Source organism: Pristis pectinata, chromosome 21, assembly GCF_009764475.1.
Source record: "Pristis pectinata isolate sPriPec2 chromosome 21, sPriPec2.1.pri, whole genome shotgun sequence".
In the NCBI taxonomy this organism is placed as follows: domain Eukaryota; kingdom Metazoa; phylum Chordata; class Chondrichthyes; order Rhinopristiformes; family Pristidae; genus Pristis; species Pristis pectinata.
Window position 1 is genome coordinate 17,446,655 of NC_067425.1, and position 27,660 is coordinate 17,474,314.

The window sequence follows — 27,660 nt, forward strand, 5'->3', positions numbered from 1 at the left end:
GAAATTTATTACCAAAGCATTATATCTCTTGTATCTAGATCAATAAAAGAGAGATTTCAGGAATCATGTGATGCTTCACTTAGGTTTATTATATTTAGCCTCAAAGGCTTTAAAGCTCTCTAGGTATTTATTGTTGAATTGTGGCTGCAGAAGCTCAGGGACACAAGATGAACATTTGTATTTTTCTTTAATTTTCCTTCCTCCCTCAGTGTCCTCAATGCAAATCGCAGCGATACCTGTTAAGGCAACAAAGAACATCTCAAAACCGATAGAGGAGAAACGCAAGATGACCATCCCCTGTTGGTAGAAGGAAGCCGCAGGCCCCTTCCCTCTCCACAACATTCTGAAAAGACTATAAGATTTTCCTTTTATTGTCTATCCAAACTTCCATTTATGTTGAGCAAAGCTGGAATGTTAAATTGGCTGAATAGATAACTCCAATTTCTTTTGCCTAAATCCTCACTATTACTACTCCTGGCTTATTTTGGTGAGATATGTGTCCAGCCCTTCACCATGCAGATGTGGCTCCAAAAAGCAACCCACACATTCTTTTATCCACTGTAGAATGCACATTCTTCTTCCAAAGGGATGCACTCCTATTTATCCCACCTTGGCGCAAGTTGACAAAAAAATCAGACCTAGGCCCTATTAATGAGCCAAGCTAGCTTGTCCATCAATCAACAGTGCCCTCTCAGTGCCCTGCTTAGCTCAGGGCTCGGAACACCAAATTTGCCACTAGGGCTTGTCCTAGTTCCACTAACATTTATGTAACCTTTGAACCATCTTGACCCCAAAGAAAGCCTGCCTCCCCCCTTTCCACAGTAAGAAACAATACCATTAATTGGGCAGTGGTCTGCATGAGGTCAGTTGCTAATGTGCTAATGTAGCAATCCATGCTTGGCCTATTGCTTACATTTAGGTCTTGCACCATACTGCTGCCGCAAAACAACAAATTTCACGGCAAATATCAGTGATAATAAACTTGATTCTGTACTGCTTGACGGCATTCATATCAAAGATTCAGATGGGCACTTTAGGGGAACAGCTCTTAAGTTTGCTAAAGGCAAATGGGATTAGCATAGTTAGGCATCAAGAGTCAGCAAAGAAGAAGTGGGCTAAAAGGGCCTATTTCTGTGCTGTATGATCCTGTGATTACAGAGACACTAGAGACTAGATGCTGGAGTCTGGAGCAAAAAACAATCCACTGGAGGAACTCAGTGGGTCAGGCAGCATCTGTGGAGGGAAATGGACAGTTGCCGTTTTGGGTTGAGACCTTTCATCTGGATTAATAGAGATTTTATGATTCTAATGACTCAACCGTATGAATGGGACTCAGGAACTTAGATTAAACCAGGTTCTCCTTGTAATGTTGTTTTTGTTTCCCTTACACTTCTTTCTATTGTCACTCCATGTCTCCCAAACCCTAAAATAAGCAGTGACCATGAGCGGCCACATGATTCACAAGAATTTTAGTGCAAATTTTGCATGGTTCACTAGCTTCTCATACTAAAGTGGTGGGAGCAGGGACAGGGGGTTGTGCTGGCATGGGAGGGCCAATTTTACTTTAAAGTGGAGCTGTTTGCAAGGAGCCCACTAACCTTCATTTTAGGATTTGAGCTAGCTCTGCCTCGGGCACTGTCCCATATATCAGGTACTCTTTGACCATATCTTTATTCCCAAAAGTGTTCCTGTGAAATACTGGAATCTGCACCAGCATGGGGGAATTGAAAGTCATATTTTGTTCATTCAGTATATATTGACAAATGAAGTACAGATTGTGCATAAAATAGACCGGATGATGCTTTCGGGGGAGTATAATAACTGGAAAGGTTGGACGACTTATATAGTCCCAGCTGGGTCAGGCCATAACTGGCCACCTATACAACATCTACATGAATGAATATTATCAACATCCTCTTTTAAGCATATCTTTTAAGGCTGCACCTAATGGCTCTTATTATCATTTTACCACAAGTGCTGCCATTCCATTTAAACATCAGAATGACAGAAGATGTACAATGGGTATGTGCTACCAGTGCTGATCAATCAGCTGTTTTCTCTCTACCTGCTATAGTTCCACCTTCCTGTTCAATGAGGTTTATTGCAGTCTCCATCGTTCCTCCAGTCTCAACCCACTGGTCCACCAACAGGATTCGCAAACCTGAAATAACAATTTTCAAAGTACTTTCTGGATAGGTCTCTCTTTCCTTGCCTTGTTATAAAGTACTAATGAGATTAGTAGCCAATCTGAAAGCATACTTTGTATGTAGTTATAGCATCATAACAAGCCCATTGATGTACCATTAGGGACCCACTTACACTAATCCTACACCAATCCCATTTTATTCTCTCTACATTCCCATCATCTCCTCCCAGATTCTGTTACACACTAGGGGCAATCTACAGTGGCCAATTTAGTCTATCAACCCTTAAATCCTTGGAATGTGGGAGGAAACTGGATTCTCTGGGGGGAAACCCACACGATTGCAGGGAAAACATGCAAACTCCACACTGACAGGTCTAGAGGTTAGGATTGAACCCAGGCTGCTGGAGCTGTAGACCATAGCTCTACTAGCTGTGCCACAGTGTGGTCGTTGGTAGGACCTTCTCAAAAGAATGGTGGCATTTCTCTCCTACCTCATGGGTAAGTACTTCCGTGCTTTGTCATGCTCAATAAGCTCTGTTTGCTCAGAAAAGGAAATATTGAAACAACCTTGACACTTGAAAATCGATGCTATTAAAGTCAACAATTACAATATCAGGCCACTCCTTCGAGGAGAAGTTGATTATTTCTGGTTCCCTTTGCATACTGTATAAACCTCTGCCTGAAATATCACTTTGTGCCAGCCACCACATAACTGGTTCAAATGCCAATGGTATAATTTGAAGAAGAGAAGTAAGCAGCCAATATTTCACTTGAAATTGGTTTCTTATTGTCACATGCACCAAGATTCAGTGTGCCAAGCTTGTCAATGTGTGCCATCCAGACAGATTATGCCATACATAAGTGCATCAAGGTAGTAAAAAGAAAACCAAGGTGCAGAATATAGTGTTGATTTATAGAGAAAGTGCAATGCAGGTAGACAAATGAAGTGCAAGGGCCACAACAAGGTAGACTCGACGATCAAGAGTTCATCTTTTAGCGTATGAGAGGTCTGTTCAAGAGTCTGACAATAGTGGGATAGAGCCTGGTGGTATGTGCCCTCAAGCTTTTGTATCTTTTGCCCAATGGGAGAAGGGGAGAAGAGAGAATGACCAGGGTGGGAAGGGTCTTTGGTTATGTTGGCTGCTTTCCCGAGGCAGCGGGAAGTGGAGACGGAGTCAGCACTTGATGGTTGGCATTAACGTGGCCTGTTTCTGTGCAGTATGACTCTATGACTACATTCAACAAGAGATGTGACTGTGAAGGTGAGTTTTGGTCAACATCTTATTGAAAATAAAAAGGGAAACTGAAACAATTGAGAGTGAACAAAGTAAAGGGGATTAGCAGAAACCTCTCAGATAGAGGAGCAGAGCTTCTTCAAGGTTGGCATTCCTGGAAGAGAGGTGGCAGTGAATTGAACGGGAATTGGCAAACAGAAAAAAAATGCAGAGGCTAGAAATCTGAATTTAAAAAAGCATTTTCTGGTTTTATTTTGGATTTCTAGCATCTGCAGTTTTTCAGACATTACACTTGAACTGTACGACATCCCTTCTGTTTCGTTCCAATTGGTGCAGAACAAAACTGAGAGAGGTTCAAGTTGGCAGCAAACTCCTCTGTTGTGTTTGTATCCTGATTGGGCCCTAGTGGTGGGTATAGCAATGTAATAGTTGTCACAGGACCAATAATCCAGAGGTTGATTCTGGTCTAACTAGCCAAATGTAACTGCAAATCCTATAATGGTAGGTTGTGAATTCCACTTAAGTTTAATTTTTTTTAAACCTTGGAAATAAAAGGATTGAATGAAGTATCAATATCTTACAAAAGCTCCAATGATTGACCAATCTCAGTTAGTGAAGGAAACCTGTTGTGACCTCATTTGATCTAAATGTTGCTCTCAATCCTATGCCAAAATAGATGACTTATAAGCCATCTTGAGCCATTCAGTTAAAGACACCCAGAACGGGTTTGAATACTAGTCAGTGGCATCCACATCCCAAGAATATTTTAAATGCACTACCGACCTGCTCTAACCACGTCACTGCGCATCTCCATCACTTTCTGTCGACCCGTGTAGTCGGAATAGGCCGCACTCTTGGTTTCTACACAGAGGTGACCTTCTTTCCGGATTGTTAAAAACCCTTTTCCAAGGTGGTGGGCTATAGCTGCTCCTGAAATGGCAAAACAGATCTGGGTTTTCATGGTATTTGCTAAATTCACATCCTCTGCCTTTACTTTCCCTCAGCTGAATGCTTGAAATCCAATGAAAGTACAGTTTGGCTTTGTGCCTGTTCTCCAAATGTAAGATTGGAGATGTTACACCAAACACGTCAATTAGTGTCTCCCTCCTGTCAGTGTCTCCCTCCTGGCATATACCCCGTCTTTGCTTCCTTCACAACAACAGCCTGTATCTGCATAGCACCTTTGATGTGGTAAAACATCCCAAGACATTTCACAGGAACAATATGAAACAATATTTGACAATGAGGCACATTCAAGTGTATTATGACAACTTGGCTTAAAAAGTTTGTATTCCAGCTAGAACTGCAGTTTGTGTTCCAGGTGGCTCCCTAGCTTCCTCAAAGAAGAATTTTATTTGCTTTGCATTGCTTCTACAAATCCAGGTTCTTTCCCAGATGACTAAGATTTATTGCTGATTAATCAGAAGAAGATTACCATCAATCACACTCAGTCTTTTCCTCCAAGGCACCTGATGTAGGGTCAAGATGCTGCAGAAACACATTGACATGTAGCTTCCCCACTTTCATATGGATTCGAGTATGACTTGCTTCCACTGCAGTTCTGTGGGTTTGGAGGTGACCAGTGAGGCCAGTGACAACTGTTGACCACTGGCATCGCCAGGCAAGTTGCTTCCCCTGAGCAGGACACTTTTGGTCACACTTGCTAAACTCCCTTCACCCTCAAACAGGGTCACCTTTTCGGGGCAGAGGGAGGTGGTGGCTGATGAGGCAGTAGGTAGTTTGTGAGATGGTACACTCCTTCCTCTACCTACAGAGGGCTTCTGTGTGCTCCCAATGCATTGCCTTGAAGTGCTTAACACCATCCCAAATGCTCCTTTTCCACTTTGAGCAGTCATGGGCCAGAGGTTCCACCAGTACAGTTGGGGATGTTGCACTTCTTCAAGAAAACTTTGAACACATTCTTGAATCTACCTCATAATCTCCTCCCACAAGAGAGCTCTGTAGAGTATGTATGTTTTGGGAGCCTGGTAGCCTGGCCAATGCTTCTGACTGAGAATAAGTGAGCCTCAGTGCTGGGGATAAGGACACTGTCAGTGATAATGAAGGCATCATTTTACACAATTCTGCACCAGACTGGGCCATTGTGTCACTAAATCAGCCCAATAGTTCTAAGCCTCTATTTCAGATTCATGTTCCCATGTAGAATCTTTTTCAGTGCCAGTGATGTAAACAGCTAAATACCTTCCTGCAGGTCAGGTAGAGTTTCCTTTAACTGCACTTCAGATTAAATTCTCTAAAGCACTTCAGGAATGCATGTCTCAAATAAAATTGTCCTCCTGTCCATAAATGACTGAAAAGAATTTCAAATTAATTACTGATGAAATTATTCAACAGAAAAACAAAAGATCAGTATTCTGGAACCTGTGATAGTGGTTAAGTATATAGATCAAAACTCTATACATCTGTTGCCTGTAATTTATGGATCATCAGAATGAATGGATGGTATCAATATTGGGTATTGCACCCATAGTGTTTCAATATGTTGGCAGCAGACTTTTGGTATCTATTTGGAATATGACTACTATATCTGATTTCCTGATAATGAGGTAAACTGGTCTCCATACTTGAGAAAAGATATACTGGCTTTGGAGGCGATGCAGAAGAGGTTCACCAGGTTGATTCCAGAGATGAGGGGGTTAGCCTATGAGGAGAGATTGAGTCGCCTGGGACTATACTTGCTGGAATTCAGAAGAATGACAGGGGATCTTATAGAAACATAAAATTATGAAAGGGATAGATAAGATAGAGACAGGAAACTTGTTTCCACTGATGGGTGAGACTAGAACTAGGGGACATAGCCTCAAGATTCTGGGGAGTAGATTTAGGATGGAGATGAGGAGAAACTGCTTTTCCCCGAGAGTAGTGAATCTGTGGAATTCTCTGTCCAAGGAAGCAGTAGAGGCTACCTCATTAAATATATTTAAGACACAGTTAGATAGATTTTTGCACAGTAGGGGAATGAAGGCTTATGGGGAAAAGGCAGGTAGGTGGAGCTGAGTCCACGACCAGATCAGCCATGATCTTATTGAATGGTGGAGCAGACTCGATGGGCCAAATGGCCTACTCCTGCTCCTATTTCTTATATTCTTATGTTCTTAAATTGGTATTGGTTTTGGTTTATTATTGTCACACGTACCGACAATAATAAACCAATACCAATTTACCTCATCATTAGGAAATCAGATATAGTAGTCATATTACAAATTTAGAAGAAATGAACATTTTCAGCAAAGAAGCCTGAGCTAAGAAACCAAATCCCCAAGAAGTTTTAATATACGTCCAGAAAACAAATATACTAACTTATTCATACCAGTTTATTACAAATCCTTAAATCCAACTTCTTTCAAAGGAGACAAATGAAATTGGGCTTAAGCCATAGGAATAAGGACAAACTCTACTTAAACAAGTGCTTGATATATCCTTCCAAAAATGTTTTTTTTCCAAGAGGCTATGACATTTAGTTTAACCTTATAATAATAATAACATCGATGAATGGGAGGTTTAATGGAATCATAGAACCAATGACTAATGGTGCCTATACTTGCAACAAAAGTGCTATTGAGTCTATTCTTACCTTTGCCAAAGGAAAAGGATGGCCCAACTGTTCGTTAATATTTAACCAGGCAGTAATGAATAGATACTTAAGTGAGATATAAGTCTTATCAGTAGATAATGTGAGAATATAATTCATGCTATGGATACCTGAGCATGGAGATCTAAGACCTACATTGAACACCTCTATGGAAACTAGAGGTTGCAGTCCTGACCAAAGGTTTTCTGTAGGGATCACTAGACCAGAGCAAACTCCAACCATCCAAGCTTTTCTAGCAAACCTCTCTGTTTAAGATCTACCTTCTTAATGAAGCTTTCGGTTGACTGTCCCAATATCTCCTTTGTTGCTCACTGTAAATTACAATCTAGTACCTCTACTGCAAAAAGTTCTAGAACATTTTACTATGCTAAAATTACATTTCAAATGTAAGTTGTTGACTTACAATATTATTTAAAAACTGGATTTTAGAAGCCTGGTGGTTACAGCTGAGCTCAGTGGTCCTGGGTTCCAAACCTACAGTGTCAAATTCAGTTAATCTGCTCATTTATGGATTAGTGTCTAAGAGAATGAAAATGAAAATGATGTCCATAGAACTAAAAACAATAAAAAAATATAAATGTTGGAAACTCCCAGCAAGTGGGTGGGGTGGTGGTGGTGGTGGGGGGAAGAGAGAGAATGAGAGAGAGAGAGAGAGAGAGAGAGAGAGTGAGAGAGAGAGAGAGTTGCTGGATTATTGTATAAATCGGTTAATTCAGCAATATCTTTCAGGAAAGAGACATTGCAAACTTCCTTGGTCAGGCTGGCCTTTGTATGACTGTAGACTGAATGTAAATAGTTGACAGTACACTTATGAATGAACAGAATATAGGTTTAAAAAAATCCACAGATGCTGGAAACCTAAAATATAAATAGAAAATGCTGGAGGTACCAAACAGGTCAGGCAACACCAGTGGCAGAGTTTACATTGCAGGTCAATGACCTTCCATCAGGGCTACTGATAGAATACAGGTTTCATATGTTCTCTGTGAAAAATTAGAAATATGCAACCTTCCTGTCTTTTTGTCTTGAGTGAAGCTGTTTCAGAGCTAGCTGACATAAATATTTTGTTACTCTTTGCTATGTCTACCTCTCACTGTGTGAGTTTGTGCTGACAAGATGTCAATTTTGGGTGCTAAAATGATTCCACCTTGTGAGGGAGAACTAACAGTATGGCTGTTTATCATTGAATGCAAACAGTGCCTCAGTTGAGCAACTTGTTGTCAATCAAAGACTCCCTGAGAGTTCTTTGTTGTTTCAAAGCTCCAGAAACTTGTGAATCAGAACTTTAAGTAATCAATTACCTTGGCAACTGATCTGGTGTCAGCGCTGCTAGTTTAATGTTGGCAATGTGCTGAATTTAACAATGTGGAGATGTTATAGTTTACAGACACCATTCCATCCAAATAACAAAATAATGGTCAGATTATAGACATACCTAGGACAAAACCCATGGCATCTATTCCGGCTACGATGTCTATGGTGTCATTTTGAAATGGGTGGATCAAGTCTTCAACGCAGTCCTTAAAGGCCTTAAAAATGATGAAACTTAAATCACCATCCAGAACACATAACAAATATCACATTAATATTGTTCTTTTTACACAAATACTAAGATGACAATCTCCCATCACAGTGTCACTGTAGGTGGATAGGAACAGGAGTCAGTTGGTTTGTCCTTTTAGCCAGTTCCACTATTCAATCAAATCATGGCTGAATAAGAATGTCAGTGAAGGTATATGGATGGATCACCTTGAATAAAGTGTCCTCGCTCATCCATCCTAACTTCAGAAGCACAACTGTATAGACTTTAGAAAGAAACAGCATTGAGATTGGTTTTCTTCTGCTGAAATCATGGTAAAAGGGACTGACTAGGAGAGTTCAGATGAAGCACACCCCTCAAATGTTGATTGGACACTGCAACCTAAAATATCTAATTGTCATTGTCTAGAAATAATAAATTATTGATTTTAAACATTTCTAATGCCTCTTCAAAAGAAAAGCAAAAGGATATTAATCTCCATTCCACTTGGGTGGGAACTTCAGTTACTCAGCCATAATGAACTCCATTTTCTCAAATATAATTGACATGGCAGAAAATGGAAAATGCTCACAACTTGAGTAAATTAAATTCACCGATGGTAAAAAGGTGTGTGTGTGTGTGTGTGTGTGTGTGTGTGTGTGTGTGTGTGTGTGTGTGTGTGTGTGTGTGTGTGCGCGCGCGCGTGTGCGCGTGTATGCAAAAGGGGTAGACACTGGCAATCAGCCAAGTAGTAAGGAAGGGTGGCGGGGAGCTGTCTGGTGGTGTGTAGTGGATTGCCCTCAGTAGTGTTGTTAAGGATAAGCCCAGTCAAGGGTAATGTTAAGTTTCTATGTGTGGGTCTTGGAACCTGTACCTCCTGATCCATGGGACATAAGAAGGCTACCAAGGGACATAGATAGGCTAAGTGAGTGGGAAATGATCTGGCAAATGGGAAAATGTGAAATTGTCCATTTTGGCAAAAAAGTAAATAAAAGAAACATACTATCTCAATTGTGAGAAGTTGCATTTACTTTGTCAGGCCTTTCTGGACCTATTCAGTTCCTGATGAGTTTGGCCCAGATGGGAATTATCCACTGTTTCCACAGTCAGGCACAAGTTAAAACTTGGTGCACCTTGGGACCACTAGTTCCAGCTCAGGTTCACTCTCTGTGCCTGTATCTAATCATTCTTCATTGTAAATAGACAGCAGTAAAAATCTGAAAATAAACTAATAGCCTCCTTTAAAAAAGGACATAAATTGAAGTAGGAACACTTTACCTGAATATCTGAATAGCTTTAAGCCTTCCTGTGCTGGGAAAGGATCAATGCCTGATGATCTATCATTACTGTTACACTGTAGTTCATCGGCCACAAAATACAACATCAACAAAGCTCTTAGCTGTTATTGATGGTATGTTATTGAGTTAACCAACCTGTTGGTTACAATAGAGTCTGGAAGGATCAAGCCAGGCATATGGTGGGCCCTTAACATTGGGTGCCATGAAAGCTAGGTACCATCCTTTGGCACGCTCCGGTGGGATAGTTAATACATCCATGCTAGAGAAAGAAACAATGTAGAATTGTAGAGGGATTACATCACAGAAACAAGGCCAATCGATCCAAGAGATCTACACAGCTGTTTAAGCTTCAGAAACACTCCCTCCCTCCTGCTTTCATCCCTTCCTGTAAACATATTATTTCTATCGCCCTTATGTACCCGGTGTCTTTTTAAGCTTGGACATGCCATTGCCTCTGTATCCAAAAGTAAATGGAACATTGGTATTCAAAATTCCACATAAATACCATGCTTGTTTCTGCAATAGATGAGGTACAATATGCAAAATCTACAGTGGTTCAGGAGCCCCTCAAATGAGTCTGTGCACCCATTCAGATTTCGAACACAAGAACACAAGAAAGTAGAAGCAGGAGTTGAGCACCCTTCCCCTCAAGCCTGCCCTGAAATTTAATATGACAATGGCTGATCTACAGTGGCCTCAACTCCTTTTCGGTACCAGTTCCCATAGCCCTCAATCCTACGATCCTTCAAAAAGTTATCTACCTCCACCTTAAATAATTTTAATAATCTAACTTTAAATGGCAAATGATGAGAAAACAGAATTTCTTGATTGGTGCTCTCATATTCTACAACACTTTCTTTCTCAGACAAGATTATTTACCCACGTGTAGATCAAAGTAAAATCTGAAATCAACTACAAACCATGCAGTACTGAATGCAAAAAATAGGAAGTTATTCTGGGTTTGCGTCTTCCCACAATTAACACATGGAATCTCAATCCTTTGTCAATGGGCTTCTGCTTTTGCTGTCTGCAGTATGTGATAACTGTCCCAGACATACCCGTTTCTTCCTCCTCCTCCTTGGAAGCTACTCCTCGTGTTTTAACCTTCTGTCTTGATTCCCCTTCAAATTCTTGGAAAATATTGTTTCCCTTCAGTGAAATCCATCTCTGCAACTTTAACATTAATCACACATGAAAGCTAAAACTGAAGGCAAGCAAAATCTTGACTCTAATTTAGTTAAAAAAAACTAATGGACCTTACTACTTAGTTCATTTGACTCCTCTGCTTTGGGGTGGGCATGCTTGGTTAGCACCAGAAATGTGGCAATACTTGCGGGCTGCCCCCAGAACACTCCATGCAAAGATGCATTTCACTCTGTGTTTCGATGTACATGTGACTGATAAAGAAATCTAATGCCTGCACTAGTTGTTAGTAATCATAGAGTCAGCTGCAAAAATAGTTTTGCTCCACCCATGAAATCTAAAATAGACCTTGAAGTTAGCCAAGACGGTCCTGGCTATTAAAACTAATAGTGTAAAAGTATCTTAAATACACTTACCTGCTTCTTAATATCAAGCTCAACAGAGTCCACAAATGGAAGTTTCAATAACTAGTCTACATCTTGTAATATTTCAATCAGTTTCAGCTTGTGATCAATTTTAGCGGTCTAAACTCATACCATTGCAATGTGAATAATTTGCATTAGTCAGCATGTTGTGCTGTTACACTCAGCAGCAGAGATTTGACACACAGGCCCTATCTCCTTATGGCATAGAGTGAGACTATTTGGCCCATTAAGTCTATGCCAACTCTCAGAGCAATCCCATTCCTCCACTTATTTTCCTTGTAACCTACAGTGGCATGTGAAAGTTTGGGCACCCCGGTCAAAATTTCTGTTACTCTGAATAACTAAGCGAGTAAAAGATGACCTGATTTCCAAAAGGCAAAGATGACACATTTCTTTAATATTTTGGGCAAGATTACTTTTTTATTTCCATCTTTTACAGTTTCAAAATAACAAAAAAGGAAAAGGGCCCGATGCAAATTTTGGGTACCCTGCATGGTCACTACTTAGTAACACCCCCTTTGGCAAGTATCACAGCTTGTAAACGCTTTTTGTAGCCAGCTAAGAGTCTTTCAATTCTTCTTTGGGGGATTTTCACCCATTCTTCCTTGAAAAAGGCTTCTAGTTCTGTGAGATTCTTCGGCCGTCTTGCATGCACTGCTCTTTTGAGGTCTATCCACAGATTTTCGATGATGTTTAGGTCGGCGGACTGTGAGAGCCATGGCAAAACCTTCAGCTTGTGCCTCTTGAGGTAGTCCATTGTGGATTTTGAGGTGTGTTTCGGATCGTTATCCAGTTGTAGAAGCCATCCTCTTTTCACCTTCAGCTTTTTTACAGACGGTGTGATGTTTGCTTCCAGAATTTGCTGGTGCTTAATTGAATTAATTCTTCCCTCTACCAGTGAAATGTTCCCCGTGCCACTGGCTGCAACACAGGCCCAAAGCATAATCGATCCACACCCGTGCTTAACAGTTGGAGAGGTGTTCTTTTCATGAAATTCTGCACCCTTTTTTCTCCAAACATACCTTTGCTCATCGCAGCCAAAAAGTTCTATTTTAACCTTCATCAGTCCACAGGACTTGTTTCCAAAATGCATCAGGCTTGTTTTGATGTTCCTTTGCAAACTTCTGATGCTGAATTTTGTGGTGAAGATGCAGGAAAGTTTAGAGAGAAAAGGGTGCAGAACCTGGGTCGCTGGAACTGTGATACTGCCGCATTACCAGTAGCACCACAGCAACACCCTTGGTTTATTATTTCAGTTTACCTCAGTGGTACTGTGCTTACAGTGTACAGTAAAATTCCAATAAGTTGGTAAATAAGTTAGTTTATTATTGTCACATATACTGAGGTACAGTGAAAAGCTTTGTTTTGTATGCCATTCATACAAATCATTTCATTACAACAGTGCATTGAGGTAGTACAAGGGAAACAATAACAGAATGCAGACATTTAAAAGAGTAGAACAATTCTAATAGAAGTAAGATATCTTTATTAGTCACATGTACATTGAAGCACACAGTGAAATGCATCTTTTGCGTAGAGTGTTTTGGACAGCCTGCAAGTGTCGCCATGCTTGAGGCGCCAACATAGCATGCCCATAACTTCCTAACCCCTATGTCCTTGGAATGTGGGAGGAAACTGGAGCACCCAGAGGAAACCCATGCAGACGCGAGGAGAACGTACACACTCCTTACAGACGTGGCCGGAATTGAACCCAGGTCGCTGGCGCTGTAATAGCGTTACACTACCGTGCCTGCCCAGTAATGAGTAGATCTGCAGAGAGCAGCTTGCACCGAGTCGCCTCACTCCGGCGGCACTCTCAGGACTTTGCTAGTACTGGATAAGTAGATTTTCCAGACTATTGGATGTTACTCCTATTAATACCCAAAAGCACAATAATTTCATTTATTCTGCATGTTATGCAATGAATTTAAAGGAAGCAGCAAATATACAAGCACCCTGGACTCCAGTTCTGGCCACCAACTTACCCACGTTCCTGACCCCTTGTGTTTCGGGCCCCAAACCCACCTCTGACTGCAGAGGCAGCCCAGACCCCTTGCTCGGGCTGCACACCCCACAAGCAATCTGGACCCCTGGCTCACACTCAGTGAGTCTGATGCAAGATCATCTGGATATTTGAACATCTGGATCATTGGAGTTTTATTGTGGAACATCCTGACGGAGCTGGTGCTAAATTAAAAGAAATAACAGTCTTGAAGGACTATTTTACCCATTTACACCATTTCTCTGTGGGTTCTAATAATCTCCAAGAGGAGGAAACACACGGAAATTCCTAGCAACAATATAGAAAGGAATCCTTCACTCTGTAATGGATGATAGCACAAAGTAACTGAAAACACAGAGGAAAACAAAGCAGCCTTTCCCCTTATGGCAAAGCCCAGAGTGTCGGAGAGCAGACTGTTTTCTGTCAGTCTCTTCCCTTGTGAAATATTCCCACAATCTGTACTCAAATTGACAAAATGACTAAAACGATTTACCTTCCTGAATGCTGATTATTTCCCAAAAGATATTTCTCCAATTTTAAAAATATTTCCCTCGAGGAAAGTTCAATTTACAATCTGTTGCCCATTTGAAGCTTCTGTTCTCAGAGTTTTTCAGTCCTGCAATTTTGGACTTTGTCCACCTCCCTTTTCATATTGTTAAGCTATGAGCAACTGTCACAGAGGTCAAAGAATTCCTGATAAATTAACTAACCCTGTGTTTTCTGTAAAGTTTTCAGACCATGCTGACCAAACTGCAGACTATGTACCTGTGGAAAATTCCCAGCCAACCTGATTCTCAGAATGCGGAGTAAGGATTCCTGTCAGAGGTGCCGATAATTTCAACAAATTAGCATTTCAAGCAGGTTTTTTTTCTGCTAGCTACACTAATAAATCATAACTTTTTGCAAGTTTGAACGTTCCTTCAGTTTACCCCTGAAGATTCTGCTTTAAGATCATCTATTCACATCGTCACATGGGTGGACTTGGATTTCCTGCAGCACCACAGCCATTTAAAGGCAAGAAACCATGTTAAAAACATTGCTTTGAAAAATAAAGGAAACACAATATCATCAGCCAAAATTCCTGATGTCCTGTAAAGTTCTGTCATAACTGAAAATACACTAAAACTGCTAAGCTCTGGACATTGTGGTGCCAGACTAACAGATTTTCTGGACGATTGGATATTATTCCAATTAATACTCCAACACACTTCTAATTGATTTTGTTTTAAATGTTACGCAGTAGTATAATACATTTTCCAGCACATCCAGTAAGTTGGTAACTGTAATTAATTGGTATTGTCATATGTATTGAGATACAGTGAAAAATTTTCTGCCAAATCCTACTACTATTTTCTTAGTGCTGTTTTATCACTTCTTTCATAAAACATCTCAGCAGTTTCCCTACCACTGCTGACAAACCAGCTGGTCTGTCATTCCCCATTTCATCCCCTCCTTTCTTAAATTGTGAGGTTGCATTTGCTGCCTTCTAATCTGTGGGAATCATTCTTGGAGCAATGAAATTCTGGAAGATAACAACTAGCATATCTACAATCACCAAAGCCACCTCTTTCAAAGCCTTGGGATGTGGGTAATTACTTCTTGGGGATTTACTTGCTTTTTGACCCAATAACTTAATGCTTTATAATTACAGGGATAGTACAGTGGTGCAGCTGGTAGAGCTGCTGCCTCACAGCTCCAGCGACCCAGGTTCAATCCCGACCTCAGGCACTGTCTGTGTGGAGTTTGCACATTCTTCCTGTGGCAATGTGGGTTTCCTCCAAGAGCTCCGGTTTCCTCCCACATCCCCAAAACGTGCAGGTCGGTAGGTTAATTAGCCACTATATATTGTCTCAAGTGTGTAGATGAGTGGTAGAATATGGGGGGATTGATAGGAATATGGGATGGATAAGATGGATTAAGGTAAGAATAGTGTAAAGATGGGTGCATTATGGTCAGTGTGGACTCGGTGGGCCATTCATCCATTCTCATTCATTCTATACCTGTTGTTCTTCACTATTTTCATAAAGACAGACACAAAATAGCTGTTTCATTTCTCTGGCATCTCCTTATTCCCCAATATCATTTCTCCTGTCTCAGGCTGTAACACACCTCCATTAACATTTTGTTAACTTTTCCTTAAGGTACAATATCTTAAGGATCATCATCATCATTCAGTTCACGTACATTAATCCCACTTTCTTGATAATTATCCTGATTTATCCTGCACAGTTATTTTTCTTCTGTTTTTACAGTCAATGAATAAAATAGTTGGCTAATTGAACTGAATAGACTGGGAAACAGTGAGTTAGAAGTGTGGCCATCATCCAAATCATTTCATATTTTGTTTACACCATCCCCTAGCCTTCTTCCACCCACCCACCCCCACACACATACTTCGGTAATAAGCCCTATCTCACGGATTGTTGCATCACCTGCTGCCTCTTCTCTGCATTCCTGGAATGTGTCCCTATGACCATGGAGTTACAGAGAGCCTTGAAATCAGTTTCATTCACTTTTAATCACATGAGCAATGTACAAGCTGAGAATGAAACTGCTGCTGGTAGCAGTATAGTCATGTCCAAATTCCAATAAGCAGAAGTGATTAAAGTAAGACTTGAAAGGAATTTTGGTAAATCGGATCATTGCTTGAGTTTTTGTCTAATTAACTGGCTGGTTGGATCACTTAACAATTATTTCATTTTATAGGGCATTGACTCTACTAGAAATCCAACCATTTTTTTTATTAGACTAAATCTCAGAACTTGTTCTGTACATAATTGTGGCACCAAACCAAAACAGCAATATTCTGTGATGGAGAGAGAATAAAATGTTCTTTGTTTAAAATTCTCATCTATAACCATTGCTCTCTCTTATGTTTAAGTGGCCAGAAACCACTGTGGCATTATTACTGGAAATTAAACCCACTCATTTAACTTGGAGGCAAATCCAATATATCAACAAAAAAAATCTGCAATCTGAATGTCATGCAGGAAACTATTGCTGATACACTACTTTTAGGTATATACACATTGGTATTGATATTGGTATTGGTTTATTATTGTCATTTGTACTGAGGTACAGTGAAAAACTTGGCTTGCATACCATTCGTACAGATCAATTCATTACACAGTGCATTGAGGTAGTACAGGGTAAAAACAATAACAGAATACAGAGTAAAGTGTCACAGCTGCAAGGAAGTGCCTTGCAGGCTGACAATGTGCACGGTCAAACAAGGTAGATTGTGAGGTCAAGAGTCTATCTCATCGTATAAGGGAACTATTCAGTAGTCTTATCATCGTGGAATAGAAGCTGTCCTTGAGCCTTGTGGTATGTGCCCTGATGGGAGAGGGGAGAAGAGAGAATGACCCGGGTGGGCGGTGTCTTTGATTATGCTGGCTGCTTCACCAAGACAGTGAGAGGTATAGACAGAGTCCATGGAGGGGAGGCTGGTATCCGTGATGTGCTCAGCTGTGTCCTCAACTCTCTGTAGTTTCTTGCGGTCCTGGACAGAGTGGTTGCCATACCAAGCCGTGATGCATCCAGATAGGATGCTTTCTATGGTGCATCGATAAAAGTTGGTGAGTGTCAAAGGGGACATGCCAAATGTCTTTAGTCTCCTGAGGAAGTAGAGGTGCTGGTGAGCTTTCTTGGCCATGGTGTCTATGTGGTTGGACCAGGACAGGCTATTGGTGATGTTCACTCCTGGGAACTTGAAGCTCTCAACCTTCTCAAACTCAGCACCACTGATGTAGACAGGTGCATGTACACTGCCCCCTTTCCTAAAGTCAATGACCAGCTCTTTTGTTTTGCTGACACTGAGGGAAGGGTAGTTGTCATGACACCATGTCACTAAACTCTCTGTTTCCTTCCTGTACTCTCACTCAACATCATTTGAGATACGGCCCACTACGGTGGCATCATCCGCAAACTGTGTAAGTAAATTATTTTCTGGTCATCAACAAAGAAATATTGTACCCCTCACAATTACATAAAGAAATAAACATGTTTTTATCATTTATTTCCAGGAATTTGCTTCCTTTTTATGTATGTAACATCTTACATTTTATATATTCTGTTGATGCTGTCTCTGACAAAGCAGTGTCAGCATTCCGCATTTAATTTCTCTTATGTTTACTCAGCCCTCCCACAACCTACGTTTGAGAAGAAATAAACGTTAAGATTTTTGTGACTATGACAGATTTGCTATTCTCTTGAATGTTGCTGAATTGCTTTTCTTCTCCGTGCTTTGACCTTGTCCTCCCTGAATCTTCTATTCCTTATAAGCTCTCCTACCCACTTCCACAGCCTTTTACACAGTCCCTCTATTCCTATTATCTCAATCACAGTGAAGGCTGACTCCAAACGTGTCCTTGTCTCCATTATTATGCACCTTCTCCTGAATCATCTATTAATGGCAACTGATGCCAGATCATCTTTGAATCTAAGCTTGATTGACTTCTGTTTCTCAATGTCAAGTGATATGGGGGAAGGTGGGGTTTGTGTAGTTAGGCCACAGGTTAGCCATGATGTTATTAAATAGCATTAAAGGATTGAATGGCTTCCTCCTCTTCCTTTGTTCCTCTGGCCCTTTTAATCCCACAGCGTATTTTATCCCAACCCACTTAGAATTACATTTTCAAATATCAGTTGGATAAATGCTCCTGTAACAAGATCCTCCATCCTTGATGACCCAGGTCAATGGAAAACCTTTATTTTCTCACATGCTGTCTGGTCATCCCTCCTTTTGCTCAACCAAAGAGCACAGTCTTGACTACCTGGCAAGTTCTATCAGGTCCTGCCTTCCACTGCCAATAACTCTGACAACATCTGTGACCTTTGACTTCTTTCCTGTACTTTCAACTATCCCCCAAATCTCATCTCCCCTTCCCTCCTCCATTCACTTCCAATAGCGGGGGTGTGAACCTACATCACCGAGACTGAAAGCATCCATTCAGCTACAACAGCTACTTCCTTGTTGCTCCTGCCCACCATAACATCTCCCAAAGTCTACCATCCCTGAACCTGCAAGTGAGTTGATGGTTAGCAGGGATGAGTTGGGCCAAAAGGCCTATTTCTGTGCTGCATGACACTGTGACTCAAACTTTCTCTGGTTTTCTCATTCTCTCCTTTCTCCCTCACATCCTTTCTATGTCCATGTCCACATTAGCAAATTCCCACACACTCCAGAGCTTTGCCAGCCACCTTCCCTTCCTCACTCTGTAACACCTCCAGTATCGCTGCCTTCCAAATCTGCACCCACTGTTGCTGTAACTCAGTGTTCAAAACTTATCAGTCAGGTTTTACCTGTGCCTGTCTACTACCCTACATCAGCATTGACGGACCCTAATCAAAGTCACAACTGACATCCTCTGAGACCGTGATACTTGCACACCGTTCCTTCCTGTCCTCTTCATAAGTTCTGCAGCCATTATAATAGCTGGCCACACCATTCCCCTCAAAGCCTCTCCCCCACTGTTCTCTTCCAGAGTACTCGTTTCATTTGGTTCCTCAATGATATAATCCAAAATAAATTGCTCTGCTCGTCTGATTGTAGGATTTCAACATGAGCTATGAATCAATACAGCATCGAGACATCCACATACCATGAAGAAGATAAGGTCAATCTTCATAAAAAGAACATGTGCAGAATCTGCATGCTTCATTGTTGTTTAATTAATTTTCATTTGTCTGCATTCTTGTGAATCAATGATAACACTATAGAGGGATGATATATTTTCTAAGGCATCATCACAGGCAGCGGCATCAATTTTCAATGAAGCTCTTCTTCTGTTGTTATTTTTTCTACTTATTTTGCCTGAAGACATGAAACTCTTCCTGTGATAAAGTCCATAAGCTTTTGGATAGTCCGGCTAAATGGCAACGCTCATAAGTGAGCGCTGATAGGGGATCACAATCAAGCATAACACTGTCCCAACTGATGCATGTACATGAACACGTCCAGCAATCATCATCGGATAGAAGTGAAGTACAGGAGGCAGCAGCACTGAATCCTCATCGCCTTGACTGAGATCACCAACATCTACACAGATCCTGGAACTTCCCTGACCCATATGGCTTCACCGTTTGGAACTGAAGGAACATAGCATTTCAGTTATGAGAGAGACTGGATAGGTCAGGTTTGTTTTCCCTGGGGCAGAGGAGGCAGAGGGGGACCTGATAGAGGTACACAAAATTATGAGGGTAGGTAGTAGAAACTTTTCTCCATTGCAGAGATACCTCAATCTAGAAGACATCAGTTTAGGGTAAGGAATAAATGGTTCAGAGTTGATCTGAGGAGAACACTTCATCACCCAGAGGGTGGTTGGAATATGGAAGGCACTGATCGGGTGGTGGAGGCAGAGACTCCCACAGCATTTAAGATGTACCCAGGCAAGTAAGATAAGATATCTTTATTAGTCACATGTACATCGAAATACACAGTGAAATGCATCTTTTGCGTAGAGTGTTCTGGGGGGCAGCCTGCAAGTGTTGCCACGCTTCTGGCGCCAACATAGCATTCCCACAACTTCCTAACCAGTATGTCTTTGGAATGTGGGAAGAAACCACATCCGGAGGAAACCCATGCAGACATGGGGAGAACGTACAAACTCCTTACAGACAGCGGCCGGATTTGAACCCGGGTCGCTGGCGCTGTAAAGCGTTAATCTAACTGCTACACTACCGTGCCTGCCCTACTTGAATTAGCAAGGCATGAGAAGCTACAGACCAAATGCTGGTACATAGGATTAGTGCAGATGGGCAGCTGATGGCTGGCATGGGCATGGTGGGCTGAAGGGCCTGTTCCCATGCAGAAAAGCTCAATGACTGAGAGGAGGAGCACTAGTGCAGCAGGTAGTGCTGCTGCCTCTTAACTTCAGCAACCCAGGTTTGATCCTGACCTCTGGTGCTCTCTGCATTGCCTCGGTCACGGCCAGAAGGCATGTTGAAAACATATCCCAGTGTTTTTATTTTCCTTTGTATTAACCTGGTCAACTCATTGAAAAGATACTCGAACTGCACCTAATGGCCAAGAATGCACCAGTGTGCCTCCGGTTGTATCTTTCTGTTTTCTGGACTGAGGTGGCAGAATATTAAATTCTGTTTTTATTGCACAAGATACCAGAAACTTCAGGGAGGCTCACCGTTGTGTTCTATGAACTTGTTCATTTTTCACAAGTCGCCAGGTTTTAGTCCTAGACAGATGTGGAATCACACCGCACAGAAACAGGCCCTTTGGCTCAGGAAGTCCGTGACAACTATTAGGTAACTGTTTTCTCACTAGCTATAGCTCAGTTATTAAAGGAATGACAATTATCAAAAAATATTATATATCATTTGCCGTTAGAAATTGATCTAAGCTTAATATTTGACACGGTTGCAGTATATTTTCTCCTTCGGCTGTGAATCATAAAGGGTTGATCGCTGGAGGTAATTGGGCTGCTTCTCTCCTCTGTGGGTTGTTCTGGGATCGCTGCATAAACTGGAGTCTGCAAGTGAAAGGGTCCAGTTTCACAACCTTGAACAACAAACTATTTGTTTAATAATTACATTTAATTATTTCACAGCAGAATAAATTTACAGTTTGCAAAATGTCTGCACAATTCAGTACCAAAAGCAAAAGTTTACCTTGGAGATAAGACTAAACCCTGACCCAGTCCTGAGCTGACCACGGCCAATCCAAACTCAACCCAAGCACAAGTACTTATAATTTTTCTCCACCCCTGATCTGACCTGACCCTGGGTGTACGTATAACACGCCTCTGGTCTGTTTGAGGTGAAAAGCCAATACTGATCAAGAAGAAGAAAGATTTCTCAGCAAATCATCCTGGCATGAACTGAGCCAGATTGATATGAAACAGCCTTAATCTGATCTGCACATAAACCCTTTAACAGAACGTACACCTAAATGGACCCAAAGCCCACACATGTAGTCAGATCTTGAAAAAAATAGCTAGATTCCAGTGAAAACTTCAATACAAGTTTCTTACCGTAGTAAAACTCCAATAATCCACACACTTGGTTACAGTCGGACCAGCAGATTTTCTGCACTACTGGATGTTACTCCTACTAACACACAAACACACTTTTATTTCACTTATCCTTACATGTTACACAGTGGTATACAGGCTCTCTCTGGGGTAAGAACACCTGATGTATGAACACCCTGACATAAGAACAAGCTCCCATAATATTACTCAATTCAAAAATCTGATGTACACACATATGTTTGTTCCGATAAATGACAAAACTAGTTTTCTGTCTCTCTCCACTTATAGTAATTGTACTTTCTTATCAGTCATTTGTGTTTTTGTTATCCTTAGTTACAACACTGTAGAGGTATAGTTATCATATTGGGTGATTTTTGTTCATTTTTCTGACTTACAGACAAAATCAACTTAAGGACATCCGTACAAATGGAGTCCATTAATTCCCCAGGGACAGCCTGTAACAAATTTTCCAGTGAACCCAATGAGTTTAAAAGGACTGGGAAAACATACAAGCAGTCTAGAACCGGCTCTGGCTCCAAACCTACCCATGTTCCTGACCCCCAGCGTCAGCTCCAGCCACACACCCAGCCCACTGTCCAGACCCTGACCTCAGCTGCATTCCAGACTCCCAGCTCTGATCATACACCCCACTTGCACTCTGGACGCCGGACTACGAGTGAACCAGATGTCAAACCATCAGGATTTATGAACAATCAGATGCCAGATTTTACTGCAGTGAGTACTTATTTTTCTAATTTGCGCAATTTAACCTTTCCCTGCATCTGTTTTACTTCATGCTTCTTGCAGGGTTGGTCTAATATTGGGCCAGGTGCAAAGTGCTGCATCCACATTGGGAGGGGGGGGTGCTACACAGGCTTCTGATATCCAGCTCCTGCTGCAGTACACAGACACTTATAGAGGACATCACTGGTGATTCCCTGCAGAAGCCCTGGCCAGAGGTGAATATGCTTTGGCCTATATATGACTCAAACCACTGCACAGAAACATTATTAAATGGAAGTTGACACTGGTCTTCATAAGGAGATATTAGATCAGGTGAACATTAGCTTGGGCAGCCAGGGTGGTTTTAAAGACCGTCTTAGTTGAGGAAGAGACGTAGGATACAGGGAGACTTCGGGAGGGAATTCTGGAGCCTGACCTCAGGGCAGCAGAGGGCACAGAGCCCATGTTGATGCATTTATAATAAGGAATGTGCAAGGGTCCAGAATTGGAGCTGTGCAGGAAGAGTGCAGGGCTGGAGGAGATTCCGAGACAGAGAGGGATGAAGCTGCAGAACGATTTGGAAACCAGGATAAGAATCTTAAAATCCAAGCACTCAGCTGAGAACCAATCCCGGTCGGTACACATTTTGATGGGATCTCTACTTTCTTTTGTTAAATAAAATGAGACATGTTTTTAAAAAAGATGTTAAAAACCACAGGCGTTCCCAAATTAGATCCAGGCCTCGTTACACACTGTTACAATACGGGCACTGCGATTTAGACACAACCCCGCTGACACTCACTGCTGACGACCGCCTCTTCAGCCGGTGGCGGGGCATCTTCATTACCTTCATTTATCCCCCGCCTGGTTCTGTGACTCCACGTTCGTACATCTCACGCTACAGGACTATCCTTCCACCGACTGGACACCACCCTTTGGTGGTCTTACGATCCTGGTAAGACCAATTAACGTGACTGAATTCACTCTAATTGTGCACCAAAGTTGCCAGTCTAACCGATTGAACCGAACATGAAAACACTAAACACTCCCAGCGTTGAAATGACACAGATCATTTGCAAATAAGAAGGACCCTAGAGTGTTAGTCACAATTATTGAAGGACCCAGTATTACTGATACTGTTCCTGTGCTTATGGCCTGTGAAGTATTGGTCCCTCCTGCGCCCGGGGCTATTTTCTATTGAGTGTGCTTGATTCAGAACGGTGAGGGCTAAGAAGAACTCCTCCCTCTCTCACTGGGGAATTTTAACGAATGATTTAACGCTTCTGCTTAGACCTGGCAGATGTGTTCTTGCTATTCTAACGGAAAATGCTGGCAACCCTCGGCGAGTCAGGCAGCATCTGTGTAAAGGGTTTCAGGGCGAAGGGTAACTGTCGGTCACTTGAGTCCGACGCTCCGTCCATTCTTCGCACAATGAGGCGAGAGCGAAGAGGTTACTGTCGGTTATTTCAGGGAACAGCTGGCGGGTTGTATTTCAGGAAGGCGCAGGATTTACTGCGGAGACGAAGTTTGGCGAAACTTCATTTAATGGAACCTCACTTAGTGAGTGCTGCAACTATTCAGACTCCAATGAAAAATCGAATGCACTCAGCGCTAGAATGACACAGTGAATGAAAATTTAAAAACTGTAGCTGCAGGAAATCTGAGCTAAAACAGAAAATGCTGCACACGCTCAGCAGAAGACCCTTCTGCCTGAAGCAGTAACTCCATTTCTCCCTCCACAAATGTTGTTGACTGTTGAGTAACTACAGCACCTCCTGTTTTGTTTTAGGTCACTGACATCTGTTGCCAGATATTGCATGTCATTCTTGCGTTGAATTTCTTCTATGCTTTCATTTTAGTTTGATCGATTCAACTGGTCTATTTGGTATCTTCGGTGTATATGATGTATCACCTCAGTCTTTTGACCTGGTTTTGAAGGGCTGTGCAAATTCATCTTCGGACAACTCAGTCAATGCAAATTTAAGAGCATAAAAACTGGGAGTAAGAGAAGGCCACTTCGTGACTGCTTTGCCCTTCATTACGATCATGGCTGATCTTCATTTTCCGCACCATTCTTCAGCACAATCCCCATTACCCCCGATCTCCTTACTGTCCAGAATCTATCGAATGATCACGAGGACTGAGCCTCCGCGGCCTTCCAGGGGAGAGAGTTTCAAAGGCTCCACCCTCGGATGAAGAAATATCTCTTCATTTCTGTCCTGAACAAACCGCAGTTATTCTCAGACTCTGCCCCCTGTCCTAGACCTCGGCCAGGGAAACCTCCCCGCGTCTGGCCGATCTGACGTTGCGTGTTGGAATGAGATCTCTCATTGTTTTGAACCCTGGGGAGTCATTCAGTGTCAGACTACTCAACCTCTCCTCATGAGGCAAATTGGCCAATCTTGGAACCTGCCTTGTGTATTCCCATGCACTGCATGATTTTACACAGGACCAATAAGTCCTCCATGTCAAATAAATCGACCCGCAAAAAGAGCAGGTATCCGGCCATTGGCATTATATCCGCGCAATTCCCGAGAAATTTCCACTTATTCCAATCCCTGGTGTAACTGCACAGCCTTGACCTTACATGAGTGCGGTACTAAGTGAGACTCTTCGTGTGTGGTATGGAGGGTTCCTCCGCACTGTATGCCAACCCAATTGATGTATAAATACACCTTGCAGTGCAGTCACTACCACTTATTAAGTGGAGTTTCACCAGCAGTCGTCTCCGCAGTAAATCCCCCGTCTTTCTACAGGACAACGCGCCAGATGTTTCCCAGAATAACCGACAGTAACCCCTCACTTTCGTCCCATTGTGCGGGAGAATGAATGGAGTCTCGGACTTGGTGACCGATAGTAACCTTACAATGGAACTCCCCGAGGAACTTTCAGATATTCCTGCTTTTATGCAACTTTTACCATCAACCTGCAATTTTCCTTCGTTTCTCGTTTATTGTGATATACAATAAGAACTGTAACATATGTGGAAACATTCTACTAACAAAGGCTTTTTAATAATTGACTGAAATCAACTATTTGCCTGAAATCTTCCAACTCCAATTGTGACACTACGAAATGAAATTAAACATCACTTTGCTCTGTGCATTGAGCAGAATTCTACACCCTTCAAACTACTAAAGGCTACTCGACACTAAAACATCCTATGACCCGTAGGTGCTTAACAATAATTAGAAAACAGGTACTTAACGATAATTACAAAAACAATGAGATTTGAACACAGAATAATATTTTTGTAAGGTAGAGACATCTGTATATGAATTTGAAATGGATGTGTTTATACCGCCGGATTTTTTTTTCTCTGGCACGCTATTAAAAGATTGTTTAGCTTTATGTTGAAGTAGAACATAAAGGCATGGTGTGCTGAAACTTATTTCTTTTCGTCGTCTGCATCGGTGATTAGCAGACTCTCCATCAGGAGGATTAAGAGCCTGCTCGCGATTTAGGTCGGACTCACTCTGCCTTGAAGAGTCGACATTGCCTCCGATCCGTCTCCCTGAAAGAGGGTAGACGTCGCCTGTTGCCTCGTATGATTTGACATCAGCTGTGTCGGTCCTTTCACCCCCTTCCTATAGGCTGCTCTGCTGAACAAAGAGAACCGGGGGAAGTCAGCGGAATAGCTAAGCACATTTCTGAGCCTTTTACTGAAGGGAGCTTTGTTTTCACATTCCACAAGGAGTTTGGCACTCGCTGTAATTTTTAAACCAATGGCGTTGGGTATTTGTATATGTGTTTGGATGGGAGAACTGAAATGAATAAGATTGAATTAATGAATAGAAGTTACTTCCTAATAAGGCTATTTGTATGGTTATTTCGCAGTCTTTGCCTTGATGGCCTGAACAGCTCTCTTCGATACCATAACAACCCTATGATTCTAAGATATTTAAAAATCCAGTTAGAAATGGATCAATGCAGGCTTACCAGGCAATGGAATTGCTTTGCACAGACGTCTTTTGTGCATTTGGGGTACAGCTGGTAATACACCACTTGTTTCCCATCACAACTCCCCGTGGGAAGGTGGCTGTGAGCAGTCCTACTTCCAATGTAAAGGGCACTTTGTCATAAATCATCACCCAATCCCCCTCCATCAACATTCTAGGGACCATCATTGACCAGAAACTCAATGGCCACGGGAATATTGTGGGGGCAGGGGCAGGCCAGAAGTTTGGGTATTTTGCAGTAAGGGACTCACTTCCCTGTAGCCTAAAGCCTTTCTGCCATCTCTGAAGCACGAGTTACGGGTGTGATGAAATAATATGGATGAGTGCAGTTCCAACAACAAGAAGCTTTACACTATCCAGGACAAAGCAGCCTGCTTGAATGGCATCCTGCCCACAACACGAAGCATCTTTTCCCTCCACCACCAGTGCACAGTGGCTGCAATGCACACAATTCTACAAGCTGCACTGCAGTTACTTATCCATGCTAATCAAACAGCACTTTCCAAACCACTGATACCAACCATGAAGGACAAAGGCAGCAGGTTCATGGAAAGAAAATCACTTGCAGGTTCTTTCCAAGTTACCATCCCGATTTGGAAATGTGTTGCGGTTCCTTCGTATTGAATTGAGTTGAATTCCTGGAACTCCTCACCCGACAACACTGAAAACTCCATAGCAATTCGAGAAGGTTGACCACCAACATCACAAGGGCAATTAGGGTTGGTTTTACCAGTGAAGCCTACATCGCAGAAATGGATAAAGAAATAAGCCATTTACACTGCTAAGGGTTTGAAATTGAATGTGGATCAAACCAGGTTAGAGCATCAGAATTCCTTTTCTAAAAGCTTTCAACTGGAAGTTATCAAAAGTAACAATTTAAATTAAAGTAACATAGAAATTGTGCAATTCGGTTAAACACTAAAGCACCAGTACACTGGTATTAGTAATGTAGAATATTCTGAAGCTAGAGGCAGCTTTTTACAAATGATTTGGCGTTGCACAAATAAGTGGTTCATATGGACAGTAACTTTCATATGCATGCTTAGAGAATATCATTTTGCAGAGGTGTTAGTTACTTCAAAAATCCTGAGTTGGAGTTTTAGATTCTAGAAAGATTTGCACTTATATGGCACTTCTCAGAATGTCACACATCCAAAGGACTTTCAACCAAGGAAGTATCTTGAAGATTTTTCACTATTGCAATGTAGGAAGTAGAAAAGCCAACATGCACAGGGCGGGCACGGTAGTGTAGCGGTTAGCTTAACGCTTGACAGCGCCAGTGACCCAGGTTCAATTCCAGCCGCTGTCTGTAAGGAGTTTGTACGTTCTCGCCGTGTCTGCGTGGGTTTCCTCCCGGTGCTCCGGTTTCCTCCCACATTCCAAAAGACGTACAAGTTAGGAAGTTGTGGGCATGTTATGTTGGCGCCGGAAGCGTGGTGACACTTGCGGGCTGCCCCCAGAACACTCTACGCAAAAGATGCATTTCACAGTGTTTCGATGTACATGTGACTAATAAAGATATCTTATCTTATATACCCACTTGTCAAATAATCTTAATGATTTTTCCTTCCAAACTATACTTTATTCCATAAAATTTGCAAATTTGAAA

The 27,660-nt window shown here is 41.9% G+C and overlaps 1 protein-coding gene across 4 annotated transcripts; it reads right to left on the bottom strand.

The window, feature by feature from the left end:
• Positions 1-25,680, bottom strand: zgc:174895 (uncharacterized protein LOC100126024 homolog). Of its 4 annotated transcripts, none has more exons than XM_052035622.1 (9): positions 25,568-25,663; positions 22,895-23,044; positions 21,370-21,445; positions 20,524-20,868; positions 9,947-10,070; positions 8,430-8,523; positions 4,165-4,311; positions 2,066-2,161; positions 1-236 (listed from the first exon to the last, which is right to left on the bottom strand). In XM_052035622.1, exons 5-9 carry the CDS (start codon positions 10,067-10,069, stop codon positions 76-78), a joined length of 621 nt encoding a protein of 206 aa, XP_051891582.1. In that variant the 5' UTR covers position 10,070; positions 20,524-20,868; positions 21,370-21,445; positions 22,895-23,044; positions 25,568-25,663; the 3' UTR covers positions 1-75. The 4 variants fall into 4 exon arrangements, with proteins under 4 accessions (XP_051891582.1, XP_051891580.1, XP_051891581.1 ...); XM_052035620.1 differs by having other exon boundaries at positions 21,370-21,448; XM_052035621.1 differs by lacking the exon at positions 22,895-23,044 and having other exon boundaries at positions 21,370-21,448; positions 25,568-25,680.
• Positions 25,681-27,660: the final 1,980 nt, after the last annotated feature.